Source organism: Numenius arquata, chromosome 1 (assembly GCF_964106895.1).
Source record: "Numenius arquata chromosome 1, bNumArq3.hap1.1, whole genome shotgun sequence".
Classification (NCBI taxonomy): Eukaryota; Metazoa; Chordata; class Aves; order Charadriiformes; family Scolopacidae; genus Numenius; species Numenius arquata.
The window spans coordinates 48543363-48562983 of NC_133576.1; the positions used below are offsets into that span (position 1 = coordinate 48543363).

At 40.3% G+C, this 19621-nt stretch overlaps 1 protein-coding gene across 1 annotated transcript; it reads right to left on the minus strand.

Moving 5' to 3' along the window:
- Positions 1–582: 582 nt before the first annotated feature.
- Positions 583–17914, minus strand: CYBB (cytochrome b-245 beta chain). The gene is made up of 13 exons (XM_074147055.1): positions 17870–17914; positions 15832–15927; positions 14274–14384; positions 12814–12898; positions 11392–11537; positions 10391–10581; positions 7048–7177; positions 6277–6369; positions 4579–4832; positions 4121–4283; positions 3137–3283; positions 1735–1859; positions 583–1069 (listed from the first exon to the last, which is right to left on the minus strand). The coding sequence occupies exons 1-13, from the start codon at positions 17912–17914 to the stop codon at positions 943–945; spliced, it is 1713 nt and encodes a 570-aa protein (XP_074003156.1). The 3' UTR covers positions 583–942.
- Between the last annotated feature and the right edge of the window lie 1707 nt (positions 17915–19621).

Consider the following 19621-nt stretch of genomic DNA (forward strand, 5'->3'; position numbering starts at 1 on the left):
ATCTTTTCCTTCTCAAAACTGTCTCACTGCCAAAGAGGGAGAACTGAACAATAGGCCCAAAAGCACTGTGTGCATTTAAGAATGCTTCAGAAAATACCCATTAAATCATTTATCAACAAGTTTTTTCAGCCTTGAAAATCAGAAACGGCAGTCTTGAAAACACAAAACCTCTTCTTGTTTGGATCCCTACACCGTGAATTTGAAGATGTGAAACTGAGAGTGTTCGAAGCAGCCAAGCGATAGCTCACATGCCGGGTGCAGGGCTTGGTTTAACTCCGTCCTCGTCATCCCCCTGCAGCTGGGCTGAGGGTGGCGCTCAGAAATCCAGGTGGTTCCTTTCCAGTTCTCTGCTTTCCTAAAGAGGAATGGCTCCTTTTCAGCTGCCTGCGCTATTGCTTGGACAAGAGGTTTAGGCTTGTTTTCAGAAGCCAGAAAGATGCTGGTGCGCAAAGGATATTTCTGCTTGTAAGGAACAATCTTTTCCAGTCACCCTTTCCTAACACCCCTCATTCCAGGGACTGGCTGCAGCCAGGATAAGCTGTCTCCTAATAGCAAGCATTATGCTAGAATGCTTTATTGTTTAATAGCATTAAGCTTTATCAGTGTGAATTGGCTCCCAAATGCATATGGCTGCCTAGACCCTTCAGCAGCCATTATGAATAACAGGAGGATAAAAGCAGTTAATTGAGGGGAAATTGCCTCGCACAGACAAAGAAAATAGATTTCCGCTAAATTGCCGGCACACAGAGGACAGCGCAAACTTCCCTAAGGTAAAACTTGACTCTTTTACTCTACCACAACGCCCAAATAATTCCCAAGAAGCAAACGGATTTGCATTAGTGTAGCTGAGATTAGAAGCTGGGCTGTCCTTCCCAGACTCCGAGTGAAAAAAGAGATCCAGTCTTTAGACTTTGTATTGAATGACTCCCACGTGTTTGGGAGTTAGAAATTTTCCTTGTTAAAAATGAAGTGTACTCCTCGTGGGTCAGCTTCTGAGTTGCTGATGCTCTGCTTGTTGAGTGTCTCAGCTAGGCCCTCAGGTCCACAGAGAAAAACACCTATTCTGGAGCTGTTAAGAAAATGAAAATATGGTCACGAACTAGGTATGGAGCAGCTGGATGTTATTCATGTAAATCAATCTTACGTTCTGTATAAGTGCAAGGTTTTTTTCTCAACTACAGGAACTGAAGTAGAACTGGATGTTTACCCCTTAAAACTTATAACCCCTTAAAACTTGTAAGGCGCTTACTGCTGCTTCTAAAACAAATGGTGAGCTAAATCTCAGCTCAGCAGAAGTCAGTGAAGACAGGTTTATTGACCTCAGTGGAGTCAAGGAAAGAGAGCTTCAAAGAGCTTACAGCAGAAATTCTGGAAAGGAACTGTGTTTGGTTTTTTTTTACTAATTTTGGGTGCTTAGCTAAATGTCATCATGTCAATCATATTAATATTTTGGTTTTTGAGGTAGGAAGTATTTTTGGAGGTATTTGGATGTCACCCGGTATTCCTATCTACTTCAGCTGGAATGATGGGTGATGTTTTTTCTAAAACTTCTGCTAGTAGTTAGACACTCTATTAAGTACTTCACCAAAAAGGGATGATGTTTTTTAAATAGTAGGTTAAAACAATTTTCTCAAGTATGCTCATCAAACTTTATCAGCCCAATAAACAAGATTGTGCTATTATGGCATTTAGATAGAGCAAGTCCATAGACACTGTCAATTTGTACAGGCTTACCCAGGATGCTGCCCAGCAATAGTTTTGAACTCATTTTCCCAGTTAGGTCTGCCATACAATGTTTTCTGTTTAAGGCCTGTAATCACATCTTTCTCTTCTTCATGATGCACTGCAAAATGAGTGGCCTATGGAAAATGAAACACAAAGGACAGCGTAAAGACAGAGTCTGATATGGCAGCATTATGCCATAACAACAACAAGAACAATAATAATACTACTATACTACTACTACTAATAATAATAATAATATTAATAATTATGTCAATACACACTGAATCATTTCCAAAAGAAGAAAGTTAAATTTATGGTGTTTAGCAGGGAAAGCCAACATTGGTAAAGTCCTGACTATCAGTGTCTATCTCCCCCTTTTTCCCAGACTGGGCGATTTCAAGAGATAGAGCTATGAAGCATTGAACACAGCAATTAATTACATTTCTTTTGAAATGAACTGGTTTAGTCTAAGAACTGTAAAATAAAGCTGTAAATTAAAACAAAACTTTCCGTTCGGGTACAATAAAGCAACTCATTTGCCTTTAATGAAGTCCTGCCAGTTTGATCTCTGAAAGGTTTGATCCCTATGAGGAGGTTTTGTCCACCCTCCCTGCCTAACTTTCACCTAGACCAGCTAAGCTAAGGAAAGCCAGGAGGAGATGTGGTTAAGGGCGTAAGTTCAGGCTTTGTGGAGTTCTGCAGCACTTTTATATGCCAAAAAAGTTCCAGGTAACTTTCTCCCCAAGCAAGAATTGTGTGACTTTTCTTCTTTCCTTCCTGTTTTTCCACTGCCTGTGTGATAACTTCCTACCTTGCTCCTAGCCCTCCCTGTCTGTCTAGCTGAGCTACAGCACTTTAGTCAGATGATGAATTTTGCAACGGTGAGATATAAATAAAGTAAAGCATCACTAAAAGAAATAGAGTGAACACCTTTCCTGACTCAATCACACGTTCTCAAGCAGCTCGTGGAAGAGCTGCTCTTTTGTGTGCCCACAGAGACCTAACATGCATGGCACCAGTTAGAGAACGTCTGACAGTCCTGAAACAAATATGCTGCCATTGCTGAAACCTTGGGCATTGGTTTCTCCAGTTCCAAATGCCGTTAACTAATGCTTTAAGCAGTATTAGCTGTCTTAGAGACATGTCTTGCATGGTCAGCTGAGGTTGCTGCTGTGAGGAAAGGCTGCTTCCCAGAGTGCACAGCCAGAGTAAACCAGAAAGGAAGTCTGAGCACACACTAGCAGCTGATCCCATGTAAATTCTGATGCATAATACCTGTCTGCATTTAAAACTTCTGAGAGCTGGATGGAGGCCCAGGATAAAGACCATTTGAACATTTATCAAACCATAACAGACTTGCTAACGTCAGTCTCGGTGCATATGGAAGTGATGTTTTCCACCATGTTGTTACCTGAGATTCATCCCAGCCTGTAAGGTAGATGTTATAGCTGAGAAACTCTGCATTATTCCTCTCCTGCATTTGAGCCTCCAGAGATTGCAAGAGGTCAGCAAACCATTCAAAGGCATGGGTGTCCCTGCAAAGCCAGTAAAAATAGATCTGGAAGAGACAAGAGTGAGCTGTCAGGGGACGTAGAACCTTATGGTTTCTAGTTTTACATCTGCTGACAGAATGAGGATTCTACGGTTCTTGTGGAAATTGTCCTGACCACTTCAGTAGATGAGTAGGCTAGTATCAAAGCAATTCAGGAGTTTTAATGCTGGGAGGGCTGTGAAGCAGAATGAGTGACTGCAAGAACAAGGAAACATCCTTCTATTTCTCTTCCACCAGCAGATTACATTTTTAGTTTACGATGTTTCCTCACTTGTATCCTTGTAAAACAGTTTGTTGGGACATGTTAATGATTTAGAGGTACTGTATCTCCCCGTCTGCTGGCAGGAAAGGTAAATTATAGCAGGTAAGAAAACCAGTTCTGTTCTCTGACTATGACAATAACTGCAGAATGTGACCCCACACCTCTGCACAGGGAGTTTCCAGGGGCAGGAGGGGAGAGGAGGATGGTAGCAGTGCTCTTCCACTGACATAAGGTTGCTTTCTCTGTGCTTAAGGAAGGAATGCAATATTTGCATGGGCTGTATTAGTGCCTTGGACTTTGTGTTTCTCAGGCAAATTGACCAGCATCTCCACTGCAAGTGGAAATCCCCAGAGCCACAGTCAGGAATTGCGTGTGTGATTTTTTTCGTAGGTTATTTCTCCTTTCATGATGTTTTTGCTTTTGATTCTCCCAGTTCCCTGCCTGCTAGTCGTGTGAGGTAATTGGGCTCTTCTCTTTGGACTCATGCATGTCTGGAGCCAGGCCACCTTTGCTGGGCCTGTTTTGATTTGTGTTGTCAGCCCTTGAACAATTACATGGGTTCTGGGAAAGTGGACACTCACCTTCTTGAGTTTTAGGTTGGTCGCGTCGTGGCAGTATTTGTACCAGACAGACTTGAGTACAGAGGCAAAGGGGGTGACCCCTATTCCGGCTCCAATGAGCATAACAGTTTCATAACTGAATACATCCTCACTCGCTGTTCCAAAGGGGCCATCCACAGCTATCCTGAAATTGAAAGTACACTTTATAAATCAGTAGTGAATATTTATTAGCACCATTTAAAATAACATTTATTGTAATTTTTCTGCTACAAAGGCAAGGTATTTTCCTGCAACAAAACACATTTGGGCGGAATATTAGTCAGCAAAAGAAGGGGTGGGGCTGATGGGAGAAAACTGGAAAGGGCCATGTAAGGACCATATCTACGATGGATTGTATCACAGATACTACTAAACTCATCAAGCAAAATTTAAACTTTCATAGCAGTTGGTTCAGTTTACCATGGAGACTCTGTACATACTTGGGCAACTTCCATGCCTCCTGGAATTCTTGCTTATCACATCCACAAGCGTTGAACAAGCCCTCTGTCCAGTCTCCTACAATACGGACATGAATGCTGAAGTAATCCTCTTCTGGAGCTGAAGTTAATGTAAATGGATGCCATTCCAGTTTAGAAACTGCTGGACATTTGACAAAAATGTATTGCCCGACCTCCATCTTGAAGCCCTTCTTCATCATTTGGAGCTCAATCGTCTTGAAGGGATGAATAACCACCTACAGTAGGAGGGACAAGGGGTAAAAAGGGAAAGGGAAAAGAAAAAGGCTGTCTTTGCTGTTCACTGGATATATCTACATCCTCTGCTATGAGAGCAAGGAGAGCAGGCAAAACTTTGTTCCCAGCAGAACTGGGAGTGAGGAACAGCACCTGACAACCAGATGAAAGACTGCAGAAGATGCAGAACTTTTGATTAAAGGGTTTTTTCACATCATGCTTACAGTCACTCCAAAAGGGGACAGATCAGACTGGTGAATCCTGTAGCACATCACCAGATCTATGTATCCACATTGTTAATTCCAGATGCACCTTACACAGTGGCACAGAGCACAGTGTTAATGAATTTGACTGTATATATTGGAGCAAAACCATAGGGCTATCATACAGATATGGAACTGGATAGACAGTACCACTGGAAACTGACATTTTCATGTTATAATAGGTAGGACCTATAATATGGGCATTTGCATTCTGCCTATCTTTACCCAAGAATAAATAGAAGCAATATTCTAGTAGCCAGGCTAGTATTTCCATTACTGTGATTTTTTAATGCTAGAGTTGTCTACCAAGTTGATTTTCAATTTTCAGAAGAGATTTGCAGGAGGAAGAATCAAGTGCCTCTATATATTCATGTAGGTATTAATAAGATAGTGCTTAGGATTGTGGAAGAAATTTCCTGCCAACGGGGAACTAAGCAGATGCCATAGACATATGATGTAGAAATGGCTCAGCGATATTTTGGTAAAATTACCAAAAAGCACACTAGTCTATAGGAGCCTTCCAACATGTCAGCATTGTGCCAGGGCACAGTAGTGACATCTAATACCATTCCCTAAACCGTGCTACAACTTGAACAGGGTATTTCCACAAGATGAGGCACAATTCCATGTAAGGAAATTACCTTGGGAAAGGCCAAGGTAGTTTTTATACGTTTGAGCTTAGCGCTATGCTAGTTTGGCTGTTAGACTTTTAGAACTAGCGTTAATATTTCTGCAACACCCCATGGGGAATGGAAGCTCAACATTAGCTTTGGCTGCACAAAGCAGGCACCCCCTAACTCTCTTTTCGGGAGTCATTTGTTATGCTGAAAAATCAGAATTCCTAAATATCTGGGTAGTATTGAAAACAAAGATTTGGTATCTTAAATACTATTAAGGCTGTGGAATTTGTACACTGTGGAATTTTTCATTTAATACAAAGAAAATTAATCTCTTTTTCCTAAAATTCAGTCTGTGCCTAACTTCCTCCTCTTGCTCTCTTTTAGAGACAGGCTACATTTAGATGTTAGAGGCTGGCATTATTTCTGCATGATAGCACCCAGGATGTTCTTGAGAAGCCTTTCCCTGATAACTTTTTCTGTGTGTTGGAGCCATTGGCTTTGCTGCACCATTTGGAAAAGTCGGTAATGTTTTGCCCGGTGTTAAGCATAGCATCAATACATACCTTTGTGATAACGACTTTCTGCTGTGACCTCCAAAAGCGCACCAACCTCTCACACAGGTACAAAAACATGGGACCCACTACCCACTTCCACGTCTGTAAGCAGAATAAAATGCGAAGTCAGGCGATGAAGATGGCAACTTAGATCAAACCGAGTCCTGGAAATGCTGTGAGCAGACATGAAATTCAAGTAACCTAGGTTCTTTATTAACCAGAGTAGGAAACCCTTAAGAGATATGACACCTTCAAAATTACTTCTGGTCAGAGAGGGAATTTCTTTCTCTGTTGAGAGTTGCAGCTGGCTTTTTAATTGCTACTAGAGTTACAGCAAGCTATTTTCCTACGAGTGATTTTGTCTCTGTCTAAAAATTAAGGTGACTAAGTAAAACATGGAGTAAAGCTCTGAATACGGACTTGGGTCTGTATCACTGCGGGAAAAGATGTGGTTTCTGTTAGCAGATCAGTCTGAAATGCGAATGAACAACCAGCCTGCTTAATCAGTAAAAGCTGAAGTTTCAATACCACATTTCCAGAGGCATTAATTTTAACTGTGCTCATTTTACAGCACACTGGAAGTGGTTTGTCCATCGGTGGTCCATTTCTACTTATAATTCATTGTGTCAAAATCTATTGCATTATGTAAAGAAAGCTGACACTGAAGAGGGCTGTGGGTTACGTAGCTGCTTTTTTACAGCAAATAGGTATATTATTTAACAAAAAGAGTAAACTGTAAACATTTTATATTGGATTTACACTCAAGGCAACTGTTCTTACCATAGGAGGATTCCCTGAAAACTGGGGGATTGGGCAAGCCCCCTTCTTCCCCCACTGAGTGAAGTTCTTGTAGCAAATCTCTGGATTATGTTCAGCCAGACTCTCAGCTGTCTGCCCTCGTACAATACGCCTGGAAAAAAATAAAAATCATTAAGGCAATGAAATGAAAATGAAGGTATCTGTCTCATTGTTATTCTATTTATGTACTACTCTGTTTATGTGGAGCTGTGGACTTCTGCAGTGCTACAGCTTTGATACAGTTTTGCTGCTCTAATAAACCCACAAAATTACTATTAAAATGATAAAAATAGGGAGGAAAGCTGATAGGGGAAAATACTAACTACAAGATTAGGTGAGGAACTGAGGAATGGTCCATTACCATTTCCAGGAAGTGGTCACAATAGGAAAGCTTCATTATTTTCGGAGTTATCCTATTTTTTTCTTCAATAAAACCAAAACCTGGAATGGGCAAGGTAGTCAGTTTTGTAATGACCAGTACAGAAGATATTGCTGTTGTTTATCTTAGAAATTTGGAGAGCCCTTTCCAACATACATTCTTCATTTGACCCTTCCTCTCCCTTTAAAGCCGTGCAGTAGCTGTTCAGTTGGTGTGAATGAGCACAGATGCTTCTGACGCAAAGCAGCTATGATGTGAGCTATATCAGCTTGTGTTGGTTGATGATCTGGCCTCTATATTCTTGCTTGGTTAGAGTCTGTTGTTGTTGTTTGTTTTATTACAGAGAAGCCTGACTGCTCCATTTCAGCTGTATTTCCAGCGGCAGAGCTAGTGCTGAAAGACAGTTTCAATTTAAGGGGGAAAAATATATTCTGATCTTGTTCACTATTTCCTGCCTCTGACTGGAGTTCTGCCGATCTGAGAGGTGTGTGAAAATCCCCAAAATGATGATATTTAGTTGGATGACGGTCATAGTAGAGAAATTCAGATTAAGACCTGCTGATTTTCCCTAGAAGCAGTCTGATTCTGATCAGGTTGTTCAGTTTTATGCCAATATGATCCTGTTGACACCTTCTTCCCGTGACTTCTCTTTCCACTTTTCTAGCTCAGTTTCAGTGAACTAGACTATGTTTCTGATTTTTCAAAAAAACCCATGATATCTAAGTCATATGTGTGTCTAGCTTTAAGTGACAGATTTATCAGGATTATTAGAAAGGCTGTGCACAATCTTGAAAGTTAAAAGATTGCACTGCTCATAAATATTACTAATGAGCCTCTTCCTCATTAAAGGTTTGATTAACATCCTGCCTGAAAAAATAAAGGGAAGGAATGACAGTGTCCCAGGAGCATCACGAGTTGCAATTTGCAGGGACATCACCAGTTGCAGTTTACTTCCCCAGATGAGCCGCCCTCTGGGATGAGTTACGGGAACAGGAGGAGCCCATTTCCTGCTACTCCTCACCCCATTGCTCAAGGGAAACTGAGCCTGAAGGCTTTTGCCTTTCGCTATGCTGCATTCAAGTTTTTATAATGACAGTACCCTGTACAAAAGAAAGAAAAGTCTTATTTTCCCTTATTATTCAGTGTAGATGCTCTTCCAGTACTTCAATTAAGCTTTCAGTAGTATAGCCTTCCAATTACTTTACTTTAGCTTCCAAGGCAGGGTGTTCTGAATCTCTGTATTCTTTCCTCTTTACATCTGCTATAATGGGAAGTTTGGAACATTTGTCTGTGACACACAGCTCATGCACAAAAAAATGTCAGTGCTACAAAAGTGCTGTAACAGCTTCTAATGGGCAGGAATCTGCCCCTTCTATTCTATTAATTATCTTGGCTCAGTTTCCTGTATATACATATGTATATGTATGCATATATACATATGTATGACACACAGCCTTCTGTCTCTTGAGATAAACTGACATCTATGTCTCCCTCTAACATGTTACTTTGAGACTGTCAGATAATACTTACTCCATAACATTCATCTTTGTACACCTAAGATGCCTTCCTTGAGTGTAAAAAGCCTGTCCAATATTTTTTAGTGTATTAGTATTTTCTCTAAACCCAAAATGTCATTCTTGCCTTTAAGGCCAAATAAGTGAGGCACTGAGTTTGCAGCCAGAAGACATCCTTCCCTCTACAGATAATAATATTCCTGTGTTTATCTCCTTCCAAAGGATAGCTGAACTTCTCTGATAATCATGTTCAACCCCACTGCTGCCCAAACTCTTGTCTTTTCAGTACAGTGCAATTAAAATGGTGGAAGTATATTGAACATCCAAGTAAATAAAAAGTCAACTTTTATGAAATATATACTCCTTACTGACCTCTAGAAAAAGCAATGCTTGCTTTCTGATAGCGTTGTGTAATAACTACTGGAAAGTTTGGACATTTTGTCAGTAACTATTCAATATTTGCTGCAGCAAACATGCACTACTTGTTCTTTTCCTTCAACCTTTTTGTTTTGGAAGTTGGAATGGACAAATATGCCTGTGGTGATTCTCATCTGGCTTCTATTTTTGTTCTTCCTGTTGTACTCTCATTTCTTTTTTCTCACACAACTGGAGTGAGAGGAAGTGTTTTTGAATAGTCATTTTTGCTAGGCATTTTTAAAGCACGCTTTCTAGTGCACCTAGAATTTCTTTTAAAATGGTCAATATAGTATAATTATGAACTATGAACTGTGGCTTGGATACTTTAGTCTTTTTTTTTTTTTTCTTCCTCAGTTCTGTGGTTTTATAAAATGGAACTAATGTTCATTTTCCTAAGGGCTAAATTGTGTTTGCACAGTGCTAAAGTTGTTTCATTGGGCTTTTCAGCTATTTCAGAAGAAGGTGTGGAATTAGCCAACAGTGGAAAAAGTTGTTTGACATTTGGAAGTTACAAAACCTTACAGTTGCCTATATTTGAGCTGCAACAGCTAAAAATCTGTCCTGAAATGCTGCTGATATTAAAAGTTCATCCAGGTCCGAAAGATAGATCTGTGTTATTAGAGGTTTCATTTACTCAACAAAGTCCTAGACTCTATATATAAATTTTTATGCTGAGGTCTCCTTACATGCAAATGTGTGATGCAATTCCTTTTAGGAGAGAAAGATAAATTAACAATTAGAAAGAGGAACCTTGGAAAAGAGTTTTCCAATTAAAATATCAGAAGCTGAGTATCAATCACCGAGCCTAAGTATGCCAGAGTCTCATAAAGCATGTGAATAGCTTGTTGCATGTATCTTTGAGAGCTTTTTGGCTCTCAGAGCCTGTATTGGCCTATCATCACCATGAAAAATAACTGCTGCTTAGTGACTTAAGTCCCTATACTTACGTGTGTAGAGGGCTTTACATTAAGATACAGGAGTTACCGCGTATTATGTGATAAGAGCAAGTACTCACCCAGCACCATGGATGACAAGGCCAATAAAGAAGATGACAAAGAGATGGTGGGTGTACCAAAATACTTCAAAATAAGACCTTCGGATGGTTTTGGTGGATGACGTGATGATTAATATGAGGGCCAGAGTGATGATAACACCGGTGAGACCAGCCAGGTATGTGAAAGCCACATATAGGCCTCCCACAGGATTCTGTAAAATAATTGCACACATTAGTCTAAGGAGGGGGTTGCATCAAAGCAGAGCTAGCTGAACCATCAGTCTGCCTCACTCGCCAAATCCTTTACCCTGTTGTAAGTCTTTAAGTCACCCTCTGTGAATTTGTAGGCCAACGACGACAAAATCCCACTCCATTTTTGCTGCGCTGCAGATTTACCTTTACTAAAGTAAGTGGAAGTAGAGAGAAGGGGTTTTCCACAGATTCACACACTGAACATTGTTTCTTACCCTGCCACTGCTCAGCAGTACGGGGCCTGGAGAAGGTGGATGCATTTGCACAGCTCTGTTCTTAAGAGCTGGAGTCCTACATCCGTATTGAGGGAGCTAAATGAGAGCTCTCCTTTTCAGTGGCGTTGCGCAGCTGTGGGTCTCATAACCCATACACAGATTGGACGCTCAATGATTCTGAGGAATGCGGAAGTTCCTTATTTTTGAGGTTTTTTTAAGCGGAGCTTAAGCAGCACAAGTTCCAAACTTTTGCCTTGATTTCAGTGTACATTTCTGTGTGCCATGTCTACCTTAGTCAGAAGACTGCTTTACAGGGTATTTGTTATCACATAACGTTTTAAAACTACTTTGAAATCCTCAGGTGAAAAAAGTCTGAAGTACTACCAAAATTCAGCAACAATATTACTGACAAATATAGAAGAATTAATTACACAAGGTTTTGCTGCGAGATGGCCCAAATCCAGATTGTGCACACCAGAAATAGGCACTCAAATAGTCTTATATGATCATCTAAGCAAGTGTAATAATGACTCTTCACAGCCTGGTGTCACTTACCCCAATAGTTTTTCTAAAAAAGTTGATATAGCTTTCATTTGGCTCGTCACCAAGGCTGGAAAGCGCAGCTGCCAGAGTTCCTTTCTCTTCAACACGGGCTTGCACACTCCACTCTACGTTGAATAAATGTGCGATGGTGTGAATTGCTAGGAGTGACAGGAAAGAAAGATTCAGGGTTACGCACAAGACAAGTACCCAGTGGTTTTTGGTAACAGTTGAAACTTTGCGATATTTGTCATCTGCAGCTTAAGACCTTTGCCACTCTCACCCTCTCACCCTCTTCATCACAATTTCAGATCACTGACATGTTTTACTGTTAAAGCTTCACCATCTGAAGTTTACAGCTTTTTGGGTAGGGGAAGGAAAGAAGTAAAAGGAAGTTTCTGGCACGTCTTTGTTCAACATAGGCTTTCAACAATTCAGGTAGCAGTATCCTAATACATGGGAAACTAAAGCATGGGATGGCTTAAATTATTTGTCAGGATTCTCCAGGATTTCTGTAGAAGAGCCAAGAAGCTAATCTCTTTGGTGTCACATTTGCTAGTGCTCCTTTGTTCTGCTGTACTGCTAATAATCACTAATAATGTTCTTCCTAAGCTGGATGTGTCCACAAACCTAGTACAGCTGAGGTGTTTCACACTACTTCCACTACACGTTATTGCAGGGGTAAGCCACACAACGCTTTTCAAAATTTTTCCCCTGTTGTATCACCAGGTGTCCTGGTTTGAGATGTATATTCACCTTCAAAACAGGGCCTGGTGGATATAGATCTAACACCCCCAGGCTATCTCTCTCTGCTGCAGACCTGCTCTGTGGCCTTATGTTAACTGCATCGCCCTTCTCCTTTTCTATGAAGTGGTGGTGAGATTTCAGCCACAGCTCCAAAAGGGAAACTACTCAGCTCGAGTAATCTACTGATAAGAAGACTGTTCTAGGATATATGATTTGTAAGGCACTTGCATTGAGAAGTGACAAACTTGATGAAAAAAAAAAAAAAAAGGTAGAAAACGCTTAGTTTAGGAAATGAGATAAAAAATCAAAACATTTCCGTGGCCTGTCCAAGCTTTTTATACCCTTTTCTTTCATCATTTATATTATTTGTTTCAGACATGCCAGTTAAGAAATAAGTGTAAACAAGAATTAAAGCCAGGGTATCTGGTTCTCAGGGCATTGCTAAACACCCTTTATTAACCAGTCTCATAAATGCTGCCAATGGTTCAAGAGAAAGTATTCTTGCTTATTTATCTTTTGCTCTCTGTCAGTCACAGAATAATATTTGGAAACTAATTTAAGCCTTGGCATATGCTGACTTCTTTAGGTTAATGAAATCAGGTCTCTGCCCATATCTTTAAGAACTTGATTCCCACCTGGATGCTGTGTAAAAGGCATGAGAAAGCAATAAAGAAACATTTGAGTACTAACCAGTATGAAGAGCGATCATCCATGCCACCATTTTGTGAAAGGTGAGGTTCCTGTCCAGCTGTCGTCTGATACGGGTAGAGCAGCACTTGGGTTTGAAGAAAAAAGGTTTGTGATGTCTGTGCATAGTTATTTAAATGCAGGGACAAAAACAGAGGCCCTGAGCACAACAATTGGTGGCATTGCTAGTAAAAATATAGAATTCCTAAGTATAGACAAAAATCTTTTGCCCAGTACTTCAGAATATGGGAATTCCTTTCAACCTAGACGATTCTATGATTCTATGTCCCATTGAAACAAAGTGTTTGATAATGAGAAAAATCTTAACATCCAATACGACAGAAGTATATATCTTATCTTTGTTAAATTACATGTTATAAACAGAAGGAGGGATCACAGTCTGCCATGGCAAGGGTGACTGCTTTGGTAGAGTTTCAGGTTGCCACCTAGCATCAGGATCCTGTTGTGGGTCACACTGTAGAAATGGGCTGTAAAGTTGTGGTGTAACTGTCTCAGGGAGCTCTTTCCCCATAAAGGATTCTTGAAACACTGCACCTATTTTATTGCTTCCTCTTTCACTCTGCTCTTTCAGCCCCCACAGGCCAACTCATTTGCGTGAAAGAATTTGTACTAGCTTTACAGATGAGAACCAACTTCTGTGAACTGGTGTTGTTGACCATGTGTATGTTAAAGAGTCTAGAAAAAAGGGAAGAATCATTATATATTTGGAAAGACAGTTGATGAGCTTGAGGAGAATATTGGTTTTTCACTGTGCCATGTCACACATTGTCTGCATTATTTCTGCTGTAACAGCCAAAGACCTTGATTTCGGCAGCATGATACAGTCAGTGCTATCATAAGAAACCTCTCCAGCTGTCACCTAGAATCAGTTGTTCTTTTCTAAGTGGTGGTTCCTCAGTGCTGTATATAAAGTTTGCATTTAGGAGCCTGAAATGGTCAAAAGGCCTGCAAACTCTTTCATCCGGAGATGGAAATGCGACTTGGACAAGAAAGAATGTAGTTTATGAACCAGCTGAAAAAACTTTAAGAACTGAACATGCAAAGACAGAAGACATGGGCTAGCATAGCCTGCTATGAATGTGTGCTGTATCACTGACAAACGAGGCAAATGTGTGTAAGCACCACCTATGGCTCCTGCCATAGGGAGAAGAGGGACTTTGCATCCAGGGCAGCATGATGCCCAGGAGGGAATAAAAAAGGGAAGACTCAAAGGAACATAATTCAAGGCTAAACCACTAACAGAGCTGTAGATACACTGTTGACATAATGAGTTTTGTTATGAGTTCTGCTCATAACAAAACTCCAGGCTTATCTACTTCTTAAAAGAGGACATCCCCAAAGTACAGTATATTTGGGGAACTTGGACAAAGTTGCCTAGTATATTTGCAAGGTTGCTTGGGTTATCATCTTTCATAAATTTTAAAATTCTTTCTTCATCTTACCGCACTTGATCCTCTGAGGAAGGAAAGCAAGTTTCGACACACTGGCAGCAGAATCAGCATGCAGTTGAAATTCAGACAAGCTGCAGGGGCCCTTGCCAGAGCCAAAGCACGCTGTAATTGGAGAGATGCCATTATTAAAGGAATTACCTACGACATTATCCAGGATGCAGATAGGCACAGATTTCATTTATGTACTATATCACAACTTTTCATGAGTGTGAAATCTAAAGTTAATTAACAATCTTCACATTTTAGAGTAGTCATACTCTGGCCAAGTCAGAGGCACTTATGCAGACAGAACACATTGCTCCAGACAGACACCTTTTATTTCCAGTTTGGAAATAATATGCCTCTATGAAAAGCTCCTTGTCATGTCTGACAATCAATGGCCAAGCACAGATGCAAGTCTAAGCCACTAGCAGAGTTTTCTCTCCCCAGGCTGTAAAGAAAGTTTCACTGCTGTGGTTTCAGTTGGCTGGGGGCTTATGGTAGACAGAAGGACAGCTCAGAAGGGAAGTGGTTTTATGATCTCTGTTGTCAGTAAAGGCAATCTAGGGAAATTTGTTGCCTCATCTTTTAGGAATATGTTCCCTTAACATTGCTCTTCACTTCCTGAATGATTTCAGATTTTGACAAAGACTGTTTGAAAGGAGGGGATAATGACCATATTAATCCAAACACACTGAAGAGAAGGAAAAGATCATGTTTTCTTTCCATGCATTGTTTGGAACCCTTTCAGGTTTCAAATCATAGTAACTCCCTTAGGGTTACCCTGAGATCTAGTTATCCAAGCACAGGTCTCTCTGACTTCAAAAGCAACTGCACCATCATTGCAAAGGACAGAATTTGATCCATAGATCTGAAGCCATGTGCAGAGTGGGATTTCAAGCTTTGTTGAATTCAACCATGGCTTTGCAAACCTTTTACAAAGTGCCATTTTCTGTAATTTGAAGCTTAGACTGATTTTTATGTCTGTGATCAGGTTTTTAAAATATGTGAACAAATTAATTTTCTCTGTCAATCAGACAAGACCCATGGTAGCTTTGGAAACAAGTTTGTGGTAGGACATATAATGCTGCATTAACCAGTTGGGTTATATTGAATAACCCAAGGTCCAGGATCACTTCCCTACTTGACTAATATTCACAGCCTTGATGAATATATGAATGATGATTGCTTTTCAGAGCTAATAGCTTTGTAAACTATTCATGCTATGAAAAATAATTGCATGGGGAAATGATTGCACAATAGTTCAATGGCAATATTTTATTAATCTTTTGCTTAATAAAGCAGCCACAACTCATATTCACTTTAATTACCAGGAGCATAATAGTTGCTTGAAAACATCTTTAGAATGGGATCTCTCTAATTTGCTTACCAGCTTTCTATTCAGAAGCACTGGACATCTATCTGCATTCAGTTATCTGTTTGCACATGACTTTTAACCCCAACATGAACCTGCTGCTCCAGCCACTTGATCCTGTTTCAGTCAAATAAAGCTAGGGGAAAACTGCTATGTGCTCAGTCTATGCCAAGATAATAAATGTTTTGTACTTACGCCAAGGAGTACTCTGGTGTAGAAGAATTTTGGTGGGACATCATATACAAGATAGTACCACCAAAAGAGGAAGACATTTAACCCCAGCCACACAAGCTGAAAGAAAAACAAACAGAAAATTTTACAGTTTATTGTTAGAGATCATACATCTGAATTTACACAATTTGGATAATGGTCAGTTAGTTCATTGTGGTCCTATTTGCACAGAGAGGCATACTGCAGGGTATGAAGGGTTCAGCAGGGGCAATGGAAATTTTTCTGGTGGAAATGGGCTCTAATGTGTGCACACAGGAGTACAGAAGTGGCAGTAAACTGAAATGCAGCGGAAACTTTTGCATAGCTCAAAGGGTTTAGACATACAGATGTAGTACTTAGGGGACATGGTTTAGAGGTGGACTTGGCAGTGTTAGGTTTATGGTTGGACTCAGTGATCTTAAAGGCCTTTTCCAACCTAAATGATTCTATGATTATATAAGGACCATCATATTACAGGTGTTTAGCTAAGTCTGTGAGTCTTGTTGAATCTCCAAACATCATGAAAGGTTAGAGCCTGTTCCAAGTGGCGGTTCTTCAGACATATTAATCTATGTAAGAGGAAGACTTAGGAGCCACGCCAAAGGACAAATAAGCTTGAGGTCTAAATATTGCACCTAAGGCCTAATGTTTTCTATTGAGTAGGACGCTCTGAAGGTCTGAAATCAGCCAACAGGAAATATTCAACCCAAGCACTTTGATAGTATTTAGACTACCCAAAACTGGGCTTCTTCATAGCTGTACTGCAGTATTCTCTGACACTTGCATATCCTACTGTGCAGGTTTCTTTAGGGAAAGAGAAGTTACTATCCCCTCTCAAAGCTATCTAAAGCAGCTATAAGCCTGTCCGGCCACAGAGATCACAGTGCATCTGGCCATTTGCCCTTCTGGAGCTCGTTTGCTGATTTCACATCCCACACTAAAACCAATCTGTATCAGTGCACCCTCTGTCTAAGTAGATTTATTAGGCGGTGGATGAAAACAGAAGAGAGAAAGTCTGAGAACTGGGAGAAAACCCAGTCTCTGGTTATAAGTTAAGGATGCCAGAAATTGTAACATTACAATCCCCCACGTCTCCTAACCCATACGTTTTCCTAGTTCCTTGGCTGAGCTGACACTGTAAAAAACTTGGCATTAGTTCAGATCTTGAAAATTTCTTACCCTTGTGGCATAAATACAGGGAAATGAAGGGATTTACGTTAGGGTAAGGCAGTATATGGGAAATCCCCCAAAATTCATTAAAAAAACTAAGCTTATCTCAGAAATAAGTGTTTATGATATGTATTTAAAGTGAGAGTGTACTACTCCCATGTACAATAACCTGCAACGACATTGACTTAAAGAAAATAATATTACATCTCATGTAACTGCCTAAGTTTTCTCCAAGGAGGGCTGCCCTGCCTGACTTCTTTAGCACTTTTAAATGTGACTGGGATTTTCAGTACTTTTAAATCTTGCCCAGAATGAGATTAACCTACTTTCATAGCTATTCTATGCAAGTTGTCTACAAACTCAGTTCAAATACTAGTTGTCTTAATGAAGGATTCATGAATCTCTGCTCTAAATTCTGGAATCTGACTCTAATACAAATCTTATACCATCAAGACACTGTGCTTTAAGTTACACCCCCTTTTGTCTATAAAAGTGCAAGAAAGACTTGTTGTAACTGCTTTCTCTGTTGAAGCGCACATGGTTACACGAGATGTAATATTATTTGTTTTCTTTAAGTCAATGTTGCATCTAAAAATCCCAGATACGTAAATTGTTCTAACAAAGCAAATGAAAGTTAACATATCATCATTTCTTAGTTGACAATGAAGCCTACAGCAATCGAGGTACCAGACAGAGCTCCTTACAAAATATCCTCTTGAAGCATTTCACTGCACTTGCTGCCCTAGTTTCTGAGTAAAGAGATGCGTCCTTCACTGGCACAGTGATTTCTGATTAGTACAACTTTCTGTAGAACTTTTTACTAGACACAAATCAAAATAAAAATTGTACTTACAACGACAAAGATGGACAGTCCTTCATTCTCCACCCAGTTACCCATGGTTGCCTGAGACGAGCGTGCACAACAGCCCCGTTCTTTCTGGGTCAGCGAATATGTCTTCTCTCATAAGGAAGTGAGAGCAGAAGCTTGCAGCAACCTGTTTCCTTTCTCAATCATTTAGGAAATAAGTTAACCACTGAATCATGTCTATAATTCTGTTTCAGACATGTTTCTACCATCTTTACATATAACTTTTCATAATTCAAATATATATAAACTGTTGAAATAGACAATTTGTTCCTTTTGATACAGAGGATAAAATAAATAACATAATTGATCAGGTTTTCTAAAGAATGTATTGCCACTTTGTGTAACTTTTGATGCTGAAATGCAATATCAAATGCACAGAACAGTTGTCTCTTCCCAGCCTTGTGGTTTTTTATCACCTCAGGTCTGAGTTGCCGTTCCTGCTGATCCTCTTTGATAAATAATCACTAGAATTATTTATCTTCCAGTAATTCAATGTCCACAGAAACTTCCAAATGTAATCTAACACTCCTCTTGTCTGGTATGTGCAAGCTTTGCTACTTCCTCTCTGCTTGGGCCAAAACTGAGGACATGTGTCACTAGGCAGGCTATTTTTCATATTTTGCACTCTCCGAGTCCCCAGCCCCAGGAACCATCTCACTATATAAGAAAAAATATAAAGTAAGCATTTTGCTTTTGTGATTAGAGAGAAAAATATGCCCAATTGCCCAAATGTATTTTAGAGCTTACAAGCCAGAGGATATTTATCCCAAGTGTATTTGTTTTAAAAAAAAATTATATTTAAGGGCATTCAATGGTTTCTAAATGTTTTGCCTCTGCAGTGTCACAACTTCCAAACCTGCAATAAAGAGTGCAAAATGGTAGTTTGGAGGAAGCTTTGCGATGAAGAGGGGCTATGCTTTGGCAAAGTCCAGGCCCTAGGGAGAAGCAAGTTGTCCAGACAGGCCTCCCCCTGGGTCGTTCTCCTGTATATTCCACCTACTGAGCCACAGAAATATGCATCTCCTCCCAAAGTGACTGACACAAGCATATCTCCTTTCATAAGACGTGAAGTGTATGTACATATGGTGTTCTTTAAAGATCTTTTCAGGCTTTAGAAAGTAGTTTAGAAGGGCAGTTTGAGCGGTGGTGTCTCTCTGCTGGAGCTGCTACATCCTTTGGACCCTGCAGAATTTCACAGCTCTGAAAAGCCTGAGCGAGCCCGAAGCAGCCTTGCTTTAGAGCACAGCGACGTTTTCACAGGCCTGATCCTGCATCTACTGGAGTAAAGAGCAAGCTTCTTATCGCATTTGTATGGCTGAAGTTTGCTCTCCAGAGTAAACGCTGATCTGATCCGCAACTGAAAGCAAGGTGTCGAACAGCTAATGAGGGCAAAAGCCGGAGAGGTGGGATAAAACCCGTGTGACGGATGGCTGTCAGAGAACAGACTCAGCACAGTCTACCGTACTCCAGGCTCACTTAGTTACAAGCTTTCTTAGGGCCTGATTCTGGCAGTGATGAGACATTTGGTCAAAATGTAAAAATGAGGGTGAGGGGAGTCAGGTAAATACCTGTGTTCTGGCTAGCAGCTCTCTTCCTGCCTCTACTCCCAACATAAATTGCCTTGTTAAATTGGTCCTGGAATATGGCCTCATAAGGTGACATATCTGGGACTTGAACAAAGATCCATTGCAGAAAAAAACCTGACACATTTCTATATTTTTACAAAACAAATAGACA